This window comes from Plecotus auritus (genome assembly GCF_963455305.1).
Source record: "Plecotus auritus genome assembly, chromosome: 8".
NCBI classification, from domain to species: Eukaryota; Metazoa; Chordata; class Mammalia; order Chiroptera; family Vespertilionidae; genus Plecotus; species Plecotus auritus.
In genome coordinates this window covers 160,944,616-160,969,766 of record NC_137782.1, presented here as the reverse complement: position 1 = coordinate 160,969,766, position 25,151 = coordinate 160,944,616, and the positions used below count along the sequence as shown (strand labels likewise).

Here is a 25,151-nt window from a genome sequence, read left to right as displayed (position 1 = left end):
CCTGGTCACCCCTAACTGCCCCTTCCCTCCCCCCCCCCGCCGGCCTGATTGCCCCTCACTGCCTCCACCCCCACCGGCCTGGTTGCCCCTAACTGCCCCCCCCCCGCCCCCGCCGGCCTGGTTACCCCCAACTGCCCCCCTCTGCAGGCCTGGTTGCCCTCAACTGTCCCCCCTGCCGGGCTGGTTGCCCCCAACTGCCCCACCTGCCGGCCTGGTTGCCCCTCATGTCCCCCCTCCTGGCCTGGTAGCCCCACACAGCCTGCTGTTCAGTTGTTTTGTCTTCCCTCATAATCCCCCTGCTGATCTGGTCATAGGCAGCCATCTTGTGAGGGCGTGACGGTCAATTTGCATATCGCCTATTTATTATATAGATTTATTATTAATGAACTACAATGTTCGCTAATGACTGATTACTATAATCATGTTGCATTCGTTTCCCTTACGCGCCGACGTACCATTTCTCTCCACTAATACTAGCAGCAAATATTTTAGCCACCCGATTGCCATGTCATTAGTTTTGGACTGACTTGTTTGGTGTGTGCAACAGGAAATATTTCGCTTTCAGAGAACAAGAAAAATAGGTTTATTTGCATCACGCTTATTAATTTGTGCAGTTATTCATTGTCTGGTAAGTTAATGTTCAAGAAAAAATATTTTTATTAAAATGTTCTATTTTATGTGAACGATTACTCATTTCAGCCCTTTGTATTCAGCGTGTCTCTATCAAAATAAACCTACGTTTCTATGAAAATTGAAGCTTTTTTTTTTTTTTTTTTGCGGCCCACATACACTTACACCTTGTTTATTTGGCCTGTGTTAGCCTTTGAGTTTGGCATGCTTGCTGTAGCCCTCTCATTAGAGATTATATGCCTCATTCTGAAATTGAATTTGAGCAATTACATATATAGTAACGAAATATACCTTTCCTTTTTATATCTTTCAGAATCATGGTGTCATGGAAAGGGATTTACTTCATACTCACTCTGTTCTGGGGAAGCTTTTTTGGAAGCATTTTCATGCTGGGTCCCTTTTTACCTTTGATGCTTGTAAACCCATCCTGGTATCGCTGGATCAACAACCGCCTTGTCGCAACCTGGCTCACACTTCCAGTGGTAAGTTACACACTAGAGAAGGAAACTATCAAAGTGGCCCGATCTATAGATTTTTACTTTGTTAGATTCAGATTTAGTCAAATGTTAGATTTAAGTCTTTCCTGTTATATAAGAGGTGCATTAGAATTAAAAAAAACAACAACACAAAAACTAGAGAGAAAAATAATTGTCCTTTGAAGTAAAATATCTAATTGAGACATTTATATTTTAATTTCAAAATTTTTTTCATTGAGATATGCTTTAAATATAGCAAAATACACAAATCTAAAGATACAGATTGAAGAATATTTGTATCATCAATTTTGCATCATCAACTTTGCATTTCCATTTACTTTACAAAACAATGACAAAAATTAAGATTTAGATAAATATTTTTTAAACTCCTGATATTGATGTGATTGCTTTAATTCTTCCCAGTAACCACAAAATTTAAGAATAAAGTGGTTTCCTATCTGTGGGCTAGGTCAATAACATCTGTAAGGTGAAAGTACATACAAAACATGTAGTGGATTCTTGGAACTGCCAGGTATCTCTGCAAGGTCAGTGCATGCTGCTGTGAGCGCACTTCCTCTGATCCTGAGCTGGGGACTCCCAGTAGGATTCCAGTCCAGACTCCTCCCTTCTCTGGGACTGCAGAGGCTTCAGCCTTCTCTGAAAATGGACATGTATGCAGTTGTCCTTACCTTGAATAGGCTGTCTACCCTTTGTGAATGTTATGTTCTTTCTTTTTCCTGAGCAACACCTAGAACTTACTATTACTGGTTTACTTACTTGTTATGGTGGGTGTTATACTCAAACAGGACAACTAGAAAGGAATCCTCTTCCTTCATTTGTTGAAGGGTCTTCTTTACCTGCTTCTTTTGAATTGAGTTGTCTATTTCTCCTCAAGCAGATGCCGTTGCTATGTTTGTAGAGAGGAGAGTATCATGCTGATGGTATGGACCTCTCAGGTAGAGATTGATTGGGAAATATTCCAGACGCAGTGGTGGTGTACCTAACTTGATGGAGCAGATACTTCTTAAAAGTTTCCTGTAAATTTAATTTTAATAAATCATTTACAGTGTGCCCTTTTCATATTTAAAAAGGAATACTTTGATGAATAATTTTTGAAGTTAATTTGTTCCTTGTTTACAAGATTAATTTGTTTTAAATTATAGATATTTGTCTTATGAAATGTGATACTGTTTAACTAGAAGTAGCCTCCTGCCTCTCTGTTCTTCCTTCCTCTTATCTCTCTTCTGTATTTGCACTTCAAGCTGTCTGTTTTACAGGCACAGGGAAAGAGACAGCATACTTGTAGATAATAAACAATTGTGGTATGGTTGCATATTTAATTCAGTTATAAGGAGAAGAATGAGAAGATTTTGTTGAAAGGAAAAGTCAAAGCAAAAATTCCAGGATAAGGATGATCAGAGCTGCTGACCACTTTTGTGGCAGATACTGTGTTTAGGAGGATGGCTTCATTTCAGATGCCACTGTTGTCCCCATTTTATAGAACAGGATATAGAAGCTTTGAAAAATTAAATGATTTGCCCAAGTTCACACACAGAAGCAAATTATTTAAGCACAGATAAGATTAAATCCAGACTGTCTGCTGCCATTAGAGCCTTAAGTGATAGGATTCATCAGACTCACATGGAGCCTTAACAACTTTTCAGTGGTAAGAAGTTCACAGGTACCTCTTGATTGTTTCAGAGGGGGGTTTGGAGTTATTTTGAGCTGGGGAATGCCTGACTAGAGGAAAAATATCTGAGAAAAGGATAACTAGTAATAAAATCAGTCTCAGTAATGTGATGAATCCCTCACAGTGGAGAGGAAAGTTGACAAGAAATAGTCGTAGAAAGCCTTCTCTTTTGGCTGAGAAGCAAAAGACATAGGTTGCTGAAATACCTGAAACAAGTGATTTACAATAAGACGTGATAATGCCAGTAAGAATACAAATAAAAGTGATTTACAAATAAGCGAGTGATAGTGGCTACGCAATACCAGAAGATGAATATTTTATATTAAATGTTATGTTTGAGGGCTATAATGAAATACTGGACTTCGTATTTTTAAAGCTGTTTTAAAAATCCAACTCTAAGAATTCATGGCCTGGAAAATCAACTTCTGTCCTCTAACAAAGGAAGTAGTCTTCAGCCAAATAAAACTTTATGTACTTTTCTATATGTATTAAAATATTTGTTGGATGAGTAGACAGACATAAACAAGTTTCAAGGCCAGACTGCCCAAACTTTGGTATCAGAGGCTTGATACCAGGATGGCTTAGGTATGGCTTCATAAAACGAGTTGTGCAACGTTCTCTCCTCTATTTTTGAAAGAAAATTATATAATTTTTTAAATTATGGTTTAAAAATTACCTAATGCAACCTTAGTGTATCACAGTCCACTTAGAGTTAATATTTACTGCATCTTATGAAATGTAAGAACCTTGTAATAGTGTAGTGCATTTATTCTTACATCCTTTGTGCTGCGTTATCATATTACATCAAGCATGTCAAACTCGCGGTCCGTGGGCCGTATGTAGCCCACAACAAATATTTTTGCGGCCAAGCCAATATAAAGGTATGTAAGAAACGTTTTAATAAAAATTTCATGACTTAATTTTTACAATATCCTGTTATACATAATTATTAATAATGAACTACAACGTTTGCTAATGACTGATTACTATCATCATGTTGCATTCATTTTCCTTACGTGCCTTATGCACAGGCACACCATTTCTCTCCAGTAATACTAGCAGCAAATATTTTAGCCACCCGATTGCCACATCATTAGTCTTGGACAGACTTGTTTGGTGTGCGCAACAGGAAATATTTCGCTTTCGGAGAACAAGAAAAATAGGTTTATTTGCGTTACGCTTATTATTTTGTGCAGTTATTCATTGTCTGGTAAGTTAATGTTCAAGAAAAAAATACTAATTTTTATTAAAATGTTCTATTTTATGTGAATGATTACTCATTTATTTCAGCCCTTTGTATCAGCATGTCTCTATCGAAATAAACCTGCGTTTCTATGAAAATTGAAGCTTTTTTTTTTTTTTTTTTTTGCGGCCCACATAAAGTTAAGCCTTATTTATTTGGCCTGTGTTAGCCTTTGAGTTTGACATGCTTGAATTACATCTACTTACATAATTACCTCCATAATGCAATGTTATAATTTCTTGCTTTAAATAGTCATGTCTTTTAAAGAAACTAGAAGAAAAAATATAGCCTCTATTTAAATATTTTTCATATTTAGTGTTCTTTATTTTTATGTATATTAGAGTTTCCACCTAGTGTCTTGTCCCTTCAGCGTAAAGAACTTCCTTTAGCTTTTCTTGTAGTGAGGGCTCCTGCAGCTGAATTGTTTTCATTTAATTTAAATTTTTCTTATTTTGCCTTGACTTTTGAAGCATAGTGTTGCTGGCTATAAAATTTATTTTTCTTTTCATACTTTAAAGTTCTGTCTTATGGGTTATTTATCTCTGATTGCTTTTAAGATTTCTCCTTGTTTTTATTTAGCAGTTTGATCATGATACATATATCTAAATGTATTTTTCTTTATGTGTAATTTGTTGTGTTTATTTGGCTTCTTAGATCTGTAGGTTAGTTTGTTTTTTTCCAAATTGGCCCATTAATTCTTCATCTAGTTTTTTCTGCTCAATTCTCTCCTTCTGGGACTACAGTTATATATATATTAGATTTCTTGTAGTGTCACACAGGATAACCAAGGTCACTAACCCTTTCTCCTGCTTTTCTTACATAGTGGATTTCTGTTTAAAACAGTGTACATTAAAATCCTAGAATTCATTGTTTCTTGTTGGTTTCATTACTTTCTTGAAGTTCGTCATCTATTTATTTACTATATGGCCATATTTTTCTTTAAGTCAACTGGGTGGTAGGTAAGTCTACTACCATTTCCTTTGTCTGGGCTGGAAGCAGCAGTCACCTCTTTTTTTTTTCTTTCCTGTAGGAAATACTTTGCATTTAATATTTGTATGGATTCTCCTTATTCTTTCAGGCAAATTTATTTTTCCTTTCTTAATAGAAGGATTTTTGTTTGTTTATTTTTATTTTAGAGAGTGAGGGAGGGAATCATCGATTGGTTGCCTTCCATCTGCACCTTGACAGGATCAAATCCACAATCTGGGTATGTGCCCTGACTAGGAAGTGAACCCGTGACCCTTCGGTGCACGGGACAACACTCCAACCAACTGAGCCACACTGGCCAGGGAAATAGAAGGATGTTTTGTTGTAACTTTTGTTTATTGCACGTCATCAGCAGGACCCCTGAAGATTCACCCAACAACTATTAAGTGTCAACCATGTACCAAGCATTTTGCTAGGATGTAATGACAAGCAGGATAGATATGACCTCTATCCTTGTGGTGGTAATAGTCCTTATACCTAAGATTTTTCAAACTGTACATTTACACAGCTACCTTCTTTTCTGGCTTTTAATTGTCTGAAGACTACTTCCTTTGTTAGAGGACAGAAGTTGATTTTCCAGGCTATGAATTCTTAGAGTTGGAATTTTAAATCAGCTTTAAAAATACGAAGTCCAATATTTCATTATTAGCCCTCAAACATAACATTTAATATAAAATATTCATCTTCTGGTATTGCGTAGCCACTATCACTCGCTTATTTACAAAGTGAGTATTTCTCCATAAAATATATCAAATAAAGTACGCATATTTTCAGTTTACATAAAATTATCACAAGTAGATTTTTCTAAAAAGTCATCTACAAACTCTAATTATTCAATAATCCCATTTGTAGTCATTAATAAAACTAGAGAAATTTCATTTTAACTTTTCTCAGGTTTTATCATCTGTAAAATAAGGAAGTTAGAGTAGATAATCTCTGAGGTCCATTCCAAAGTCAACATTGTATATAGGATTCTAAAAAAAAACATTTAAGTAAATAATTTTTTTGGTAACAGTCATATTTTTCTACTACACTTCATTTTCTTTAATGTCATCAGTTTTCCACAGTATATAATCTTTTGGTTGTGAATATCATGATTCTGGCAGAACCTCTCTACCAAAAACTTAAGACTCTTGGGGATTTTCTTGTAGTTACAACCTCGGTAGAAATCATTGTAATTGTAATGATTTACAGTGTCAATCAGATTTCCTTGGGAAGCCAATATAAGCAGAGTGCTTATTGGTACACACATTTGGTTTCAGGATTGGCCTTACAACTTCCTAGTCATTTAAACTTGGCTAAGCTCCTTAGCCTCTCTAAATTTCTCTTTCTTCTTCTGTAAAAAAGGGGGTTCTAATTCTATCAACATGTCTCACAGAGTTATTGTGACAACTAAATGAGGTGTTAATACAGGCTTTGTAAATTATGCAGCAAATGTTTGCTCCTATATTCATTTTAAGGGGTAGGCTAAACTATCAAAGGAAATTCAAAATACAGTGGCTTTGAATAAGGTAGAACTTTATTTATCTTCAGGTCCAGGTTGACAGGGTAGATCTGCTCCCTAATGTCATTTAAGGGCTGAAGATTCCTTCTACCCAGCCTGGCATAATATCCTCCACTTTATGGTCAAGTCTGGTCACTGCCATTTTTTTGTCCCACTGTATTGTCAGTGGGGATGGGGAGAAGTCCAGAGCATGTTTCATTTAGATCAGTGAATTATAAGGTGCACATATCTCTCTTGCTCACCCATTGGTGAGAACAGGTAAAATATGTAATAGAATCTGGGAAATGTAGTCTTTTTTTTTCTTTTTTTCTGAGCAGTCATGCACATAATTAAAATGTATTGTTCTGGAAGAAATGCTGGATTTTACTGGACAAATTCTGTCATAGCTGCTGCTAACTACTACCAGTACCATTGCTATTACCACAGAATTATATTAAACAACTTCCAATTACATATACTAGGATGGGTGAGGGAAAAGTGGAGAGAGAAGAATTTTTTAAATATAGGATTCCTCCCGAACCTCCACTTCATGTGAGATGAAATGGAAAATGTGAGTGGTCCTGTGCTGAGTGTGATTCATGTGTTTAAAACAACAAGTAAACTAATCACTTCATCTGGTGGTCAGCAAACTAATCTGGTCCAATATTCAAAGGTACTGGTCATTTGTGAGACACCTTCCTATGAGATTTTCAAATGTAATTTCAACTGTTCCTTACTTTTGCCTTATTACCTGATTCAGGAACTTAACATATAGGCAAGATTCAACCACCACCGTAGTATTATATTGGTATATATTTGAAAAAACTTCTATTACACAGCTGTTTAACTCAGTGCCTTGCTCACTAGTAATAGCCTATCAGGCGGAGAGTCTACTAGTTAAGAAATTTATTGACGTCAAATCCCCTATAGGTAGGTTACAGAAAACTGATGTTATAGTTTTGAGATAGTAAACATCTCTGTTCAAAGAAATGGAGAAAAACTGTCAAGGTGTCTTTTATGACTGTTTATTTCATATTTTTATAAGGTACTAAAGGAGTTTTTATTTTGAAGCAAATAGGTCATTTTTTATCTAGGAGGAATTTAGTAATTTTCCCCCATAGTAGGTATACTTTATTTTAAGCAATCCCAAACAGTTAAAAATAATTTTTTACTAAAAATAAATAAGTAAATTAGGATAAATGCACTTAGACTAATGATTGTTCACAGAAATAATCACAAAATGATTTCATTGGCAAGGCTTTTTTCCCCCCTGTACTTCTTCTTTTTTTTTTTTTTTTTAAGGAGCACATTTTCTAAGTTAAATGAGGTACTGCAGTAAAAACTTTTCGATTCTTAGATGAAACTTAGCAGTAAACTAGCCTAACTTACCTGTTGTGCAAGAATCCTTCCTGGAGCAATCTGTGGAGTGAACCTTTCAGTCTCTCTTGGAACATTTGTATAATAGGTAGTGCATGTCTTTTGTATATTTCATTTTTTGATTATACCATTTAATGTAGTACTATTGGAGTCAAACTTTGCATGTGCCCAGAGCAGTTTTTAAAAAAAAACATATTTTATTGTGTTTTTTTTTACAGAGAGGAAGGGAGAGGGATAGAGAGTTAGAAACATTGATGAGAGAGAAACATTGATCAGCTGCCTCCTGCACACCTCCTACTGGGGAGGTGCCTGCAACCAAGGTACATGCCCTCGACCGGGATCGAACCTGGGACCCTTGAGTCCTCAGGCCGACGCTCTATCCACTGAGCCAAACTGGTTAGGGCTCAGAGCAGTTTTTGCTTTTCAAAATTAAGTCTTTTCAATAGTCCAATTGTTAGAGTTCTGTCCTTTCACCATAAATCATGACTTAGGAATTTAGAGGTCATTTTCTAACTACCCACCTAGGATACAAGTCTCTTCCACAGCCTGCGGATTTCATTCCAGTCCTAGAATAAAACAGGTGTTCAACAAACACAGACTAATGGATATAATTTCTGTCTAGACTGCTTCTCTTAAGAAAGGGGTGCTCAATGTTTGATGAATGACTTGGGATTGCAAGGCCTTAAGTAGCTAAGGATTTAAGGAACTGGGCTGAAGCTCTGTCCGAAGACAAAGCAGATGAGGAATGTCACATAGTTGTTCTTACCTCAGATTTAATAAAGATCTATTGGAATGATAAATGAAAGCATAGGACATGGCAAAATCTATTCTGTGATCATGAGGGGAACCTCTCCTTGTAATGTTTTATACATGGTGGAACTCTTAGAGGTAGTAAATGGTACATAAAAGATCCTCAGAAATTGTTCCTATATTTCTAATTCTAGGAGAAATATTTGCCCAATTAGGTAAAAGTCATGAGAGTTGTAGTTCTTAGTTCAACAGAAGAAATACAGCATTATAAAATTTACAAGATTAGTTTCTTATTGCTGAAGAAATAGTACAAATATGAAACAGAAATAGTACAAGTATGAGAATAGTGTCTTTTTGTTTTATCATTTAATCTGGATTATTTGAATTCTGGAGTTCTTTATACACTTTACAGCTATATCTTTGTGTCGTGTATTTGTTATTCTGCCTTGAAGGAGCTATAAATAATGTTGACTAGATATGTCTTGTCTGGTATTAAAAATGATTAATGTGAGCTTGAGATCTAAGCTGCCCAAAAGGTTATATATAACTTTCAGGCACATTCTGATAGAGTGCTCGATGGTAAGGGAGAAAATGTCATTGATATGCTCCTGGACAAACAGTCTGGAATTTTGTATTTTGACATTTTTCATAATTAAAAGCAAAAGATTGTTTTTGGGATCCATAGAAAACATATGTTAGAAATTGCACATAAAAGGTTAGAGTTGAGGTTTTGAGTTTATAGGCTTAAAATGTGAAACTCTTTTCTATAGTACAACACAATTAATAGTCCGCTTCCTCTTTCTAACCAGTTAAGGAAAGGATATCCTGCATTTCAGTTCTTTGCAAAGCAGGGGGGAACTGATCCAAATTAACCTTGGATGGTGAAGTCACATATATACTCTTGGCCAAGACTTACAATTTAGTGATTCATTTTGGTAGTTGATGGTCCTTTATACTTACAAGTAGAAAGAGATATTTCTTACTATGGGTCCAAGCCTACCAGTAGAAGTCTCTGCCATGATTCTCTCTACCATGAAGTCTTCTACAGTTAAGACTTAACTTCCCAGAGACTTTGGAGTTATAATTATTTGAGTGCTTATGGACCCTTTTGAAAATCTGATGAAAACTATAGGCATTTTGCCTAGCAACATACTTGTGTACAATTTCAAGAAAGGGTACATGTTTATTGACCTCTTGAAAGCCATCCTTCTAGAGTTTAATGAATGCCAGGTTAAATACCTAGGTCCTAATATGAATCTTAGTCAAGGAAAAGTAACTTAATGGGGACCTGTGGGATATCTATAGCTGTGTTACCTCAAATGATCTTTTGTTTTTGTTGATCCTCACCTGAGGATATGTTTTTCATTGCTTTTCAGAGAGAGTGGAAGGGAGAGGGAGAGAGAGACATCTACTGGTTGCCTCCTCATGCACCCTGTGTTGTAGGGTAGGGAGTGAACCCCATGACCCAGGTACTTGCTCTTGACCAGGAATTGAGCCCATGACCCTTTGGTTTGCAGGCTGATGTTCTAACCACTGAGAAACACCTGCCAGGGCTGATTTTTTTATTTTTCATTTTGTTAAGATCTTAACACTGTACTTCTTTGCACATATAACATTTCTAACTTTTTTTTCCCCTTTAGCTAACATTTAACCTTTTTTTAAAATCCTATTTATTCTTATGTTGAAGTCCTAGTGTTGTTTTGTATCGTATTCTTTAGAAAAGTAGCTTTTTGTGTGAAATGTAGCAAACATACTGAAAAGTTAATAAAACATAAACACACACAGTTTAATAAATAATTTTAAAGTATAACTATTAACCAGGTCAAGAAATAAAGCATTGCTAGCCCTCCAGCAAGCTACCTACCTAGCTTCCCAAGCACAACACCCTCCTACTTGATAGAAGTAGCCACTAACCTGACTAGAAAGGTAGTTATTTCCTTGCTGCTTATAATTTTACTACCCATCTATTTACCCCTAAAATTTCTTAGTTCCTGTTTGTTTTAGAAAGTTTTATGTAAGAACACTTACTGTATATATTCTGTTTTGTTTGCTTTGCTTCTCAACATTATGCTTGTGTGTTAACCATATTATTGTTATGGTACTTCATTTATTTTCATATTGTATTATATTCCATTTTATGACTGCACCATAATATATTTGCTACAATTTGATCAAAGTTTTCATGATATTGCCAAGGAACTTTTTATTTTCTTATCTGCATTGGACCAGTTTACTGTCCATTAATAGGGAAGTCAAATAATAGTGAAATCATATATTAGCTAGTAAATTTATTACATGTAAATTACTTGAAAATTTAAATGGGGACTAAAATCAGTAATCAGGTTTTCTTATTACATGTTGTGTCTCTTTCAAAAACTCCAGTCTATAGTATAGTATACTTTTCTACTAAATATTTTATATCTACTACATGCTGGCCATCAGAAAAGTTAATTAAAATATACAGCAACTATTTGAGTATTTCCTGTGTGCCAGGCACTGTTGTAGGTGCTACAGGTGCAGCACTCTAGTAAAAATAGTTATATTTTATTCTTTATATATTGTTAAAATAAACAGATATGTGCATTTGTGTGAAATAAAATGCTTGACTTTTTGTCCCTTTATCCAGGGTTGACTTTTTTGACTATCCTTTCTATAAAAGAAGTAATAATCTATAATAATAAAATTAGCGTAATATGCTAATTAGACCAGACAGCCGAACGACCTTCTAGACAAAGCCGGGGCTGCGAGGGCCGAGCCCCTTGCATGAATTTCGTGCATTGGGCCTCTAGTCTTATATATTTATAGCCTTAAAAATTACACAGTGGAATCTTGTATTCCTTTTTCATTTTAACATAGTATCTTCAAGATTCTAATGAAAGTTAACATTTTTTAAAAATTCTTTATTGCTTAAAGTATTACATATAATATTACATATGTCTACTTTTTCCCCCATTGACCTCTCCCCAGCCATCATCACCCCCCAGCACATGTTCTCACCTCCCTAGTGTCTGTGTCCATTGGTTATGCTTATATGCATGCATACAAGTCCTTTGGTTGATTTCTTACCCCCTCTCCCTTCCGCTGCCTTCCCTCTGAGGTTTGATGGTCTGTTCGATGCTTCTATGTCTCTGGATCTATTTTTGTTCAGCAGTTTATGATGTTCATTATATTCCACAAATGAGTGAGATCATGTAATATTTATCTTTTTCCAACTGGCTTATTTCGCTTAGCATAATGCTCTTCATGTCCATCCATGCTGTTGTGAATGGGTATGAGTTCTTTTTTACAGCAGCGTAGTATTCCCTTGTGTAGATGTACCACAGTTTTCTAATCCACTCATATGCTGATGGGCACTTAGGCTGTTTCCAAATCTTAGCTATTGTAAATTGTGCTTCTATGAACATAGGGTTGCATATGTCCTTTCTGATTGGTGTTTTTGATTTCTTGAGATATATTCCTAGAAGTGGGATTACTGAGTCAAATGGGAGTTCCATTTTTAATTTTTTGAGGAAACTCCATACTGTCTTCCACAGTGGCTGCACCAGTCTGCATTCTCACCAGCAATGCACAAGGGTTCCTTTTTCTCCACAGCCTTGCCAGTACTTGTTGTTTATTTGTTGATGATAGCCATTCTGACAGATGTGAGATATCTCATTATCGGTTTGATTTGTGTCCCTCGTGTACTTTGAGCATGTTTTCATATGTCTCTTACGAAAGTGGGCCTTCTATATGTCCACTTTTGTAAAGTGTCTATTTAAGTCCTTTGCCCATTTTTTGATTGGTTTATCTTCTTTTTGTTAAAATGTATGAATTCCTCACAAATTTTGAAGATTAGGCCCTTCTTGGATATAACATTGACAAATATGTTCTCCTATGCAGTGGGCTTTCTTGTTGTTTTGTTGATGGTTTCTTTGGTTGTGCAGAAGCTTTTTATTTTGATGTAGTCCCATTTGTTTATTTTCTCTTTAGTTTCCATTGCCCTAGGAACTGTATTGGTGAAGTTATTGCTTTGGCATATGTCTGAGATTTTGCTGCCTGTGGATTCCTCTAATATTTTTATGGCTGCCCACCTTACGTTTAAGTCCTTTATCCATTTTGAGTTTATTTTTGTTTATGTTGTAACTTGGTGGTATAGTTTCATTTTTTTGCATGTATCTGTCCAATTTTCCCAACACCATTTGTTGAAGAGACTGTCTTGGCTCCATTGTATGCCTCCTTTGTGAAATATTAATTGAGCATAATAGCTTGGGTCGATTTCTGGGTTTTCTGTTCTATTCCATTGGTCTATATGTCTGTTCTTGTGCCAGTACCAGGCAGTTTTGAGAACAGCGGCTTTGTAATTCAGCTTCATATCTGGTATTCCAATTTGTTGTTCTTTCTCAGGATTGCTGCAGCTATTCGGGGTCTTTTTTTATTCCATATAAATTTTTTGGAGAGTTTGTTCTAGGTCTGTGAAATATGCTGTTGGTATTTTAATGGGGATTGCATTGAATCTGTAGATTGCTTTGGATAATATGGACATTTTAATGATGTTGATTCTGCCAGTCCATGAACACATTCTTCCATTTGCTTATGTCTTCCTTTATCTCTTTTTTCAGTGTCCTATAGTTTTCCGAGTACAGGTCTTTTACCTTCTTAGTTAAGTTTATTCCTAGGTATCTTAATTTTTTTTGGTGTGATGGTAAATGGGATTGATTTTTAGTTTCTCTTTCTGTGAGCTCATTATCTATAATAATAAAAAGCTGGGGCTGTGAGGACCGAGCCCCTCTCACGAATTTCGTGCATCGGGCCTCTAGTTGCTGTATAAAAAAGTCATAGATTTCTGGGTGTTAATTTTGTATACTGCTACATTGCCGAATTCATTTATTAAGTCTAGTTTTTTGATGGAGTCTTTAGTGTTTTCTATATACAATATCATGACAGTTTTACTTCTTCTTTTACAGTTTGGTTGCCTTTTATGTTTTCTTCTTGTCTGTTCGCTGTGCCTAGCACTTCCAGTAGTATGTCAAACAGGAGTGGTCAGAGTGGGCATATCTGTCTTGTCCCCTGTTCTAAGGGGAAATGGTTTTAGTTTTTGCTCATTGAGTATGATGTTGGCTGTAGATTTGTCACACAGGCTTTTATTATGTTTAGGTATGATCCCTCTAGTCCCACATTGCTGAGAGGTTTTATCAAGAAAGGGTGTTGGATTTTGTCAAATGCTTTTTCTATATCGATTGATGTGATTATGTGATTTTTATCTCTCATTTTGTTTATGTGATGTATCACATTTATTGATTTGCAGATATTGTACCATCCTTGCATTCCTGGAATAAATCCCACTTGGTCACAGTGTATGATCTTTCTAGTGTAATGCTAGATCTGGTTTTCTAGGATTTTGTTGAGTATTTTAGCATCTATGTTCATCAGAGTTATTGGCCTATAATTCTCTTTCTTTGTAGTGTCTTTATCTGGTTTTGGGATTAGGTTGATGCTGGCTTCATAGAAAGAGCTTGGAAGTGTGCCTTCCTCTTGAATTTTTTGGAATAGTCTGAGGAGGATAGGTTGTAGTTCTTCTTTGAATGTTTGGTAAAACTCCCCTGTGAAGCCGCTGGCCCAGGGCTTTTCTTTGCTGGAAGTTTTTTGATTACTGCTTCAATTTCCTCCATAGTTATTGGCCTATTCAGATTTTTTTATTCTTCCTGATTGAGTTTTGGAAGGTCGTATTTTTCTAGGAATATGTCCATTTCTTCTAGGTTGACCAGTTTGTTGGAATAGAGTTGTTTCATAGTATTTTTTTTTACAATCCTTTCTATTTCTGTGGGGTCTGTTGTTATTTCGCCTCTTTCATTTCTGATTTTATTTATTTGGATCTTCTCTCTTTGCTTCTTGGTAAGCCTGCTAGAGGTTCATCAATCTTGTTTATCCTTTCAAAGAACCAGCTCTTGGTTTTATTGATCTTTTGTATTTTTTTTGTCTCTATGTCATTTATTTCTGCTCTGATCTTTATTATTTCCTTCCTTCTGCTCACTCTGTGCTTTTCTTGTTGCTCGCCATCTAATTCTTTAAGTTGTAGAGTTAGATTATTTATTATCAGTTTTTCTTGTGTTTTTTTTTTTAGGTAGGCCTGTCATGCTGTGAATTCCCTCTTAGGACTGCTTTCACTGTGTCCCATAGATTTTGGATTGTTGTGTTTTCATTGTCATTTGTTTCCAGGATGTTTTTTATTTCTTCTTTGATCTTATTGGTAACCCAATCATCTTATATAATAAAAGGCTTATATGCAAATTGACCAAACAGTGGAACAACCAGTCGCTATGACATGCACTGACCACCAGGGAACAGACACTCAATGCAGGAGCTGCCCCATGGTGGTCAGTGTGCTCCCACAGCGGGAGCGCCGCTCAGCCAAAAGCTGGGCTCACAGCTGGTGTTGGGAGCCTCTCCCACCTCCGCGGCAGGGCTAAGGATGTCCGGCCTAAGCCATCAGTCGGACATCCTCTGAGGGCTCCCGGACTGCGAGAGAGTGCAGGCTGGGCTGAGGGACAACCCGCCCCCCCCCCCACACACACACACACACACAGTGCAAGAATTTCGTGCATTGGGCCTCTAGTTGTTTAATAATATGCAACTTAAGCCTCCAAGTGTTTGAATTATTTTGATTGTTTTTACTGTAGTTTATTTCTAATATTATGCCATTGTGATCTGGGCAGATGCTTGATATGATTTCAATCTTCTTGAATTTGAAGAGACTTTGCTAGTGTCCCAATATGTGATCTATCTTTGAAAATGTCCCATGTGCACTTGAGAAGAATGTATATTCTGTAGCTTTGGGGTGAAATGTTCTGAAGATGTCGATTAAGTCTATCTGATTTAGTGAGTCATTTAGGATTGCTGTTTCTTTGCTGATTATTTGTCTAGAGGATTTATCCAGTGATGTTAATGGAGTATTAAAATCCCCTACTATGATTGTGTTGCTGTCGATCTCTCTTTTGATATCTTCCAGAAGATTTTTTATGTATTTGGGTGCTCCTGCATTGGGTGCATATATATTTACCAGAGTTATATCCTCTTATTGTATCGATTCCTTTAGTATTATGAAGTGGCCTTCCTTCTCTTGTTATGGCCTTCACTTTGAGGAAACTTACCCCAGGAAAGTTAGCATTTTTTAATTAGGAAACTGCCAGAAACTTAAATTAGTAAAACTAAAAATAGAAACAGTGTCTTCATATTCTCATTCTTCTGGATCAATATAGAAGATTCATGGGAAACCATAACTTTAATTTGTTATGTATTTTGTTTTTGCCATAGGCATTGCTGGAAACCTTATTTGGTGTAAAAGTGATTATAACAGGTGATGCATTTGTTCCTGGAGAAAGAAGTGTTATTATCATGAATCATCGGACAAGAATGGACTGGATGTTCCTGTGGAATTGTTTGATGAGATACAGCTACCTCAGGTTGGAGAAGGTGTGCCTCAAAGCCAGTCTCAAAAGTGTTCCTGGATTCGGTAGGTTATTCACAAATTAAGTTGTTCATTCATTTTATATGGGATGGATGTACCCGCCTAAAAAAGAATAACTTACTGAATAAATTCCACTGATGCATTAAAGCCATTCCCATTTTTTCTTAGTGGATCATAACAGATTACTTTATTTGAATCTCTTTTTGAAACATCTTATGTAGAAAGAGAGAATAAGATTATTTTCAAGAAAGTATATATGGTTCCAGAGGGACCAACAGTAACTTTTTTATTTTTTTAAAACCTCACTTGAGGACATATTTGATTTTGAGAGAGAGAGAGAGAGAGAGAGAGAGAGAGAGAGAGAGAGAAAGAAACATTGATTCATTGCCTCCTATATAAGCCCTGATGAGGGATCAAATCACCAACCTTTGAGTGTCTGGAACAAGCTACATCAGCCAGGATGATAGTTCAGTAACTTTTTATTGCATGTCATGCTTGTGGTAATTTAAGCTAGAAATTAGCTTGTGCTGATGATAAATACATATTGAATATCCATTGATTTTAAGCATTATATGAGGTACTGGTATTTTCTTTTTATATATTTATTTTTCAATTACAGTTGACATACAATATTATTAGGTGTACAACATAGTGATGAGACACTTATATAACTTATGAAGTGATTGCCCTGATAAGTCCAGTATCCACCTAACACCATACATAGTTATTACAATACTATTGACTATAATCCCTATGCTGTATGCTATAGCCCTGTGCCCAAATTTGTTTCTGTATTGTTGTTCATTTATTTTTTAGATTCCACATATAAGTGAAATCATATGGTATTTTCTTTTTCACATAGCCTCTAGGTCCATCCATTTTGTTGCACATTACATTCTTTTTTATGGTTGATTCATATTCTTATATATATGTACCACTTCTTTATCCTTTCATCTATAGATAGACACTTAGGTTGTGTTCATATTTTGACTGTTGTAAATAATGCTGCATATATCTTTTCAATTAGTGTTTTAAATTTCTTTGGATAAATACCTAGCCGTGGAATTGCTGGGTCATATGGTGGTCTCTTTCTAACTTTTACAGTAGACAAAACATATAAACAACCTAATTGTGAATTGATAGATGAATTGATAAGTAAAAGTGGTATATACACTCACAATAAGGAATATTATTTAGCCATAAAAATAATTAAATCCTGCCATTTGTGACAACATGGATAGACATTGAGGGTGTTAGGTGGAGTCAGACAGAGAGAAACAAATACATATGATCTTACTTACATTTGGAGTTAAACAAAAAAACACTAAACTCATAGATACAGAGAACACATTGGTGGTTGCCAGAGGCCGGGGGTTAAAGGGTAGGCAAATGGGTGAAAGTGGTAAAAAAGCACAAACTTCTAGTCATAATAAAGGACTGGGAATAATGTACAGCATGGTGACTATAGTTGATAATGCCATACTGTATACTTGAAAATTACTGAGCTAGTGGATCTTACACATTTTCATCATAAGAAAAGAAAAGAAGTTGTAACTGTGTGGTGTGATGATAGATGTTAATTAGACATATTGTGGTGATAATTTCACTATATACCAGTGATTTTCAGCCGGTGTGCTGCAAGAATATTGAAAACCTGACTATTTAGTCAGGGACATTGACCTCTTTTCCCTTAGATTGTCAAATTAAAAAATGACAACACAATAGCTATCTGGTATGAATGAACCAAAATTATGCCTATTTTTTGTCAGATGGGCAAAAAATATATTTTTTGGTGTGCTGCAGGATTTTAGTAATTAGTTTATGTGTGCCATGAGATGAAAAACTTAAAAATCACTACTATATACAGGTGGGCAAAAGTAGGTTTATAATATGAGTACATGAAACAGAATTTTTTCTTACATTATTTTCCATACAACCAACTATAAACCTACTTTTGCCCACCTGTATATGGAATTGTTTTGTCATATACCTGAAACTAATACCACATCAAATTACATCTCAATTTTGAAGAACTTGTATTGTTTTATTGGATGATTGTAAGGATTAAATTAAACACCAGTAGAGTATTATTTGCTGCTGCCTTTTATTTCTATAGTTCCATCTGGAACATTCACTTCTTGTCTTACAGAGATTCATATTAGATCTCTGATTTTTCCAGTGCCTCACAGACCCATACTCTCTTTCCCTGATCACTTCATGTTTATTTCCACCTACTCTGCACCCCTATAGCCATTTTTATCATTGCAAACCTGTCTTTCCTCTTGCCTGTGTTCCTATGTAAGTCTGTCATTCTTAGCTTTTCCATTTCCCTATTTTCTTTTCTCACATGAGTTATAAGCTTCTCACATATCTTACATATTGTAGGCTCTTAAATATTTGCATACTTAATAGGATTTCATGAAAATGCAAACCATTAATGACAACAGATTTTGGATTGGAGAGAAACAAGATTTTAGTATTTCTATAGTGACTAGAGCAAAGTAAATTGAGCAGGGCAGAAGTGTAGGCAGCAAACAACAAAATCAAAACAGAACTCGTGCCCTAACCGGTTTGGCTCAGTGGATAGAGCGTTGGCCTGCGGACTAAAGGGTCCCAGGTTCGATTCCGGTCAAGGGCATGTACCTTGGTTGCAGGCACATACCCAGTAGGGAGTGTGCAGGAGGCAGCTGATCGATGTTTCTCTCTCATCGATGTTTCTAACTCTCTATCCCTCTCCCTTCCTCTCTGTAAAAAATCAATAAAATATATTTTTTAAAAAACAACAGAACTCGTTTGCAAATGAGAGTATTACAGTTGGAATTTGCAGGAGGAAATGAAAGAAAGGGAAAAGAATGAATGCATCTTAGTGGTCACAGCTATATCTGGCTTCAGACTATGCTAGACTTAGCTTGTTGACAATTTGGCATGACTTTAGGGAGTATTTAATATTGCTATTTATAATTATTTTTAAACAAATGTTTGCTTACCAGATGTTTGGAATATAATGACTAAAGGAAAATAATATTTTGTATCTATAGTGCCAGGTTGGAGAATGTGTGAGTTTGGAATTTTTAAGTTCTTTTCTTAAAGTTCTTGTCTTAAATTATAAAAGTAACAGACTTATGCAGCAAGCCAGGAAAGAAATCATTAAGAGTGTTTAGATTCTAGGTCAAGTTACAGAGTTTGTGTGAGTTAACTAAACTGTCTAGAGTTTGCTAAGATATATGCAATTAGATTTTAAGAAAAAATGTCCTATGGTTAGATGTCTGCTGTTTCTAATGGTGATGCACACATAGATTCTAATGTTTAACCAACTTTGAAAACACTTAGCAAAATCTAATGAAATGAAAAATTAAACCCAAAGGTGGCATAAAAAGTCCATTTGCTTGGTGAGTTTGTACCAGGAAATGCTTGTGCCATATGTGCCCACCCAGCTCATGCTTCTTGGTTTTTCTGGATCATTAATTAATCACACTAGAGTAGCAGAAGAGTTTGAGGCTTTTAGAAAACATAAAGTGGTAAAGAGATTTTGATTTAAAAAGTGACCAAATCATGCATTGAACTAAAAATCTCCGCGACAAAGTAAATTGTTGTATAACTCAATTCTAAAACTGCAACATAATGTAATGGTGAAAGCTAGGAAAGTCATCAACTCTGAAATATATCTAGGGTGTTTGGAATGAGATCAGGGAGAAGTCAGAAGTGACAAGTTGGCCTCTGTGAATCTCATTTTGCTAAAGCCATCCAGAGCCTGTGAATGTGTGCATGTTCAGAAGGTCCTGTTGTGTTTGCTTTAACAGGATATTTTAAACTGGGTAGGAGGCTATTCATAAGTTCAGTCTACCAAAATACTAAAAATTTCTTGGTCAAATTTGATTTACAGAAATAACTGGAAATTTATTTTAAATGCCTTTGGTATTTTATAAGCATTTCTCTTTTTAAACATCATGAGTAAAAAACCGGTTGGATCAGATCTGTTGTATACTTTGCCAGGGCACTGGAGAAATGATGATAGTGCCTCTTGCTATTAAAGATGAAAATGCTGCAACACAGGGACCATATGCTTACTGGAAAGATAATCCATTTTGTGTGGTCAAATTTGCAGTTTTAGCTGTATTTCATAAGTGTATTTATAAGTGTTAGTAAGGTATAAATTTAAAGATGTCATTGCTCATTTAAGAAGTACTAAATTTATTGAAACACCTTAAATTTATTATTTATCATGTATCAAGTACAAAGAATGAATGTTTCTCTATTTGACATATTTACAGTTCTTAATACTGGACTTTATCTCCCGTGAGAAAGAAAATTCTCCCTCTTCTGTCCAGCTTCCTCCTGCTTGTGGATAAAACTAGAACTATTTTTAAGCCATGAAGGTCTTTGACTTCATCCAATTTGGTGGACCCTTTTTTTATTTAACAAAATTTTATGCTGCTGTCCTGCTTTATAACTCAGAAAAATAAGACCAATACATTTCTAATTTGGAGAAAACTCTCCGCAAGACTCTGTATCAGTAACTAACTCTTTGGTGCAACCAAGGTATCAGTTTTGTCACTTACATTAGGTTAATGATCCTCATCACCACTGACAACTGCTTGGGCCTTTCTGGAAGGACTCTCTACAGCAAGCATATTTGAATGCTTAACAATGAATCTCTGATACACACATCCCAAACTGAGGATGAAAACACCCGATACTGCCTTTCCAGCCTCCTGTTGGCCAATCTCACCAAAGGGACTTAATGTAGAGAGTCTGGCAGGAGGCTCTAGGGAAGATTTTCCTCCTTACTAAGAGGAAAGGTTGATTGACAGGCCGATGAGCTCCCTTTCTGCTTTGGGACGTTATTGTGAGAGCACATCATACTTGGAGCTGCTGCAACTGCCTAGCGTTCAAGAGGATGGCAGAGTAGAAAGGGAGAGCCTGGTGTCTGAACAGCCTTGGGGCCAGACTTCATTTTATGTGAGAAACATAAGCCCAGATTGTATGACTTTCATATGGTATTCTGTTATTTATAGCCAAAAGCATCCTGTTATAACTTGCTTTCCCCATTTCACCCATCTGTAAAGAAAAGTATCTAATGATTGATTTACTCATTCAGTAAATTTTATTAAATGCTTATGAGTCAAGATTTTAATGAAAACTGTCAAATGAAATATAGTAGACAGTATATATAAACATGTTTTAGTTGGGTGGCTGAATATCCCATACACATCTCTGTGTATTTTCAGATATGTAACACAGATCAGTTTCATCTTAGCAAGTCTACTGCTAGGTGAAAAATAAGTTCTTATAATTACTGATTTTGCAGTTTCAGTTGCCAGAGTTGTTTGGCTGAGATGAGTTTGATGATTTTTTTTCCCAGGGAAGGAAACACATTGGGAACGAAGGTTCAGTTCAGCTAAATCATGTGCCAGGCAGTATACCAGGATTATACTTCTTTCTAGAATTACATTGAGTTCTAAGTAATTTAAATGAAGCTTCTGTTTTGAATGTGTTAGCTGACTTCTTAACAAATCCCAAGCCCTGAGCTGTGCAGAAGTTGACAGTTTCTTCAGCTGAGAGAAATGGCTCTGGATTTTAAGGTTATCCAATCAGTCACTTACTGAAATGAATACAGTTGGTTACTTAGGTTGGATATCACATTGATGTGTACTATCTCTAATACTTTAGGCTGCTAGGCATCCCAAATGTGAACTATTAAACATATTTTGACTCTAGGCCTTTCAATACTCTCAGGTCTACTGTAAATTAAGGAATCCCTTTGCCTAAATTAATTTTTAGATCCTAAAAATTATCTAAAAGGAATGCTTTTATATCAGGGTGATTTTAGGAGAAAGCAGTAAAAGAATTTGGAAAGAGTTTTAGGGTTTTGTTTGTGCTTTGCATTTAGTGGAGAAGCACAAATCAAATAAATCTTACAATGATCAGTTTGAGCCAACTTTACAATAATAGTAAAAAGATGGGAGAGATGGACCCAATGTACCTTATAGTTTGTTTTTTCATCTTAATTTCAACTGGTAATTTGACTACAGTGCCTTCAGTTGTCCTTTCACTTGTGGCCAAGTAAGATACCTCTAAATTGTAATGGCATTTTAAAAGAGAAAGCAACATTGCAATACTGGGGAAAACTGAATTAGCTGTTGTATTTATTATATGCGTCATTTTCTCTTGGTATAAGAATCTTGTATTTTCCCTGCCCCAGTCCTAGGCTCAGCATTTCTCTAAGGAAGCCTAGTTCCTTTTATTAAAAACTAGAGGCCCGGTGCATGAAATTCATGCACTGGGGGTGGGGGTGTCCCTCAGCCCAGCCTGCACCCTCTCCAATCTGGGATCCCTCTCACAATCTGGGACTGCTGGCTCCCAACTGCTCACCTGCCTGCCTGCCTGCCTGATTGCCCCTAACCGCTCTGCCTGCCAGCCAGCCTGATCACCCCCTAACCACTCCCCTGCCAGTCTGATTGATGCCTAACTGCTCCCCTGCTGGCCCAATTGCCCCCAACTGCCCTCCCCTGCCAGCCCGGTCGCCCCTAACTGCCCTCCCCTGCCAGCCATCTTGTAGAGGCCATCTTGTGACCACATGGGGGTGGCCATCTTGTGCGAGGGCATGACGGACAATTTGCATATTACCTTTTTATTATATAGGATGGTTTTAGGGGGACTTGCAGTCAAGATGGTGAAGTGGGTAAACACTGTGCTCGCCTCCTCCTATATCAAAATTGCAACTAAATTATAAACATCCACCATTAAGAACCACCTGAAGGCTAGCTGAACAAAAGTCCTATAACTAAGATGTAAAGAAGAACTCACATTGAGAAGGGTAGGAGAGCGGCGGAGAAGTGGAACATCAGGTCCCACATCCATGGTGTGGCAGTTGAGTCAGGAGGGACATCTTGGCTGCAGAAATGTCACCAGTGAATGAGGGATCCTAGCCCCACATGAGGTTCCCAGCCCAGGGTTCCAGTGTCAGGAAGAGGAATCCTTATAACATCTGCCTATGACAAACAGCAGGGATTATATCCCAGAGAGATGGAGGGCTTTTAATGACCTAGACCAGGGGTGGGCAAACTTTTTGACTCAAGGGCCACAATGGGTTCTTAAACTGGACTGGAGGGCCGGAACAAAAGCATGGATGGAGTGTTTGTGTGAACTAATATAAATTCAAAGTAAAGGAGCGGAGGGGAGAGCAAGAGAACCCTCCGCTCTTTTGGCTCCGCGGGCCGGATAGAACAGCCGAACGGGCCGGATCCGGCCCGCAGGCCGTAGTTTGCCCACGGCTGACCTAGACACTCCTCTTGGGCACACATGGACTCACCTGCTCTAACCCCCAGTACCAGGGACATAGAGGGAGGAACTTAATAGACTAGTTTCAGGGTGAGGGCTACAGGGGCAGCTTTCTCCCAGAAAGAAGTACTGGCAGAAGCCACTGTTGAACTCTCTTCCCACCCAACCTACCAGTAACAGGTGGGTGCTAAATCTGAACTCTCCAATAAGGAGCTATCAGAGAAATTAAGAAAATAATTCCATTTACAATTGCATCAAAAAAAATAAAATATCTAGGAATAAATTTAACGAGACAGGTAAAAACTCCAGTTTACTTGCAGTTGGAAAACTATAAGATTGAAGAAGGTACAAATAAATGGAAGGATATACTATGCTCATGGAAAGAAAGAATTAATATTGTTAAAATGTCCATACTCCCTAAAGCAAGTTATAGATAGATTCAATGGCTTTTTTCACAGAAATAGAACAAATAATCTTTAAATTTAAAACCACAAAAGACCCTGAATAGCCAAAGCAATCTTGAGAAAGAATAACAAAGTTGGAAGTATAATGCTACCCGATTTCAAACTATACTACAAGGCTATAATACTGAAAACAACATGGTACTAGCATAAAAATAGATCAGTGAAACAGAACTGAGAAACCCATGCCTATGTGATGTTGAGAAAACCAGATATATACATGCAAAAAAAGAAAAAAGAAACTGATCACTTTTTTATACCATATACAAGAATAAACTCAAAATGGATTAAAGACTTAAATTAAGTCCTGAAACCATAAAACTCCAGAAGAAAATAGGCAGTAAATTCTTTGACATCCGTCTTAATTTTTTTTTTTTTGGAGGAGGTATGTTTTCTCAGGCAGTAGGGGGAGGGGGATAAATGGGAATATATCAAACTAAAAGTTTTTGCACAGCAGAGGGAACCATCAACAAAATGAAAAGATAATCCACTGAATGGAAGGAAGAAGATATTTGCCAGTGATATATCTTATAAAGAGTTAATATAAAAAAAGTAAGGATATTACAACTTAACACCAAAAAAACCTCCAAACAATCTGATTTTTAAAATGGGCAGAGGACCTGAACAGATGGGAACATACAGATGGCCAATAGACATGAAAAGATGCTCATCAGGAAAATGCAAATTAAAACCACAATGAGATATCATCACACACTTGTTAGAATGCTATCATCTGTAAATCAACAAGTGTTAGGATGTAGAGAAAATGGAATCCTCATGCACTGTTGATAGGAATGCAGATTGGTGTAGCCACTGTGGAAAAGAGTATGGAAGTTCCTCAAAAAATTAGAAATAGACTGCCATGTGAGCCAGCATTTCCACCATTAGTATTATCCAAAGAAATCTAGAACACTAATCAAAAAGATATATGCACACCTATATTCATTGCAGCATTATTTACAACTAGAAGCCCAGCGCCGCCCACCCTTAACTCGCCGGTCTGGCCCTGCCTCGCTCCCCGGGCCCCACAGCAGCCACTGCCAGTCCGGCCCTGCCTCCCTCTCCAGCCCTTGAAGCAGCCGGGGCTGCTGCTCATCAGGCCCTCCCCCAGCGCAGGCGTGCGGAGGCCCCTGCTGCCCCGCCCCTGACACTGCGTGCGCAACCGCCTCCTGTCCTGTTGACCTGTTTTGGTGTCCGGTTAATTAGCATATTTCTCTACTATATATATATATATATATACACATACATACACACACACACACACATATATATATATATATATATATATATATATATATATATATATATATATATACATATATATATACA

General features: G+C 36.7%; 1 protein-coding gene across 8 annotated transcripts in view; it reads left to right on the top strand.

The window, feature by feature from the left end:
- LCLAT1 (lysocardiolipin acyltransferase 1) overlaps positions 1–25,151 on the top strand; it is a 134,881-nt gene that overhangs the window by 48,600 nt on the left and 61,130 nt on the right. For all 8 annotated transcript variants that reach the window (XM_080684687.1, XM_080684685.1, XM_080684692.1 and 5 more), the window contains 2 exons: positions 944–1,112; positions 15,927–16,125. In XM_080684687.1, coding sequence (XP_080540813.1) covers positions 948–1,112; positions 15,927–16,125 — 364 coding nt within the window. In that variant the 5' untranslated portion in view covers positions 944–947. The remainder of the gene's footprint in view (positions 1–943; positions 1,113–15,926; positions 16,126–25,151) is intronic.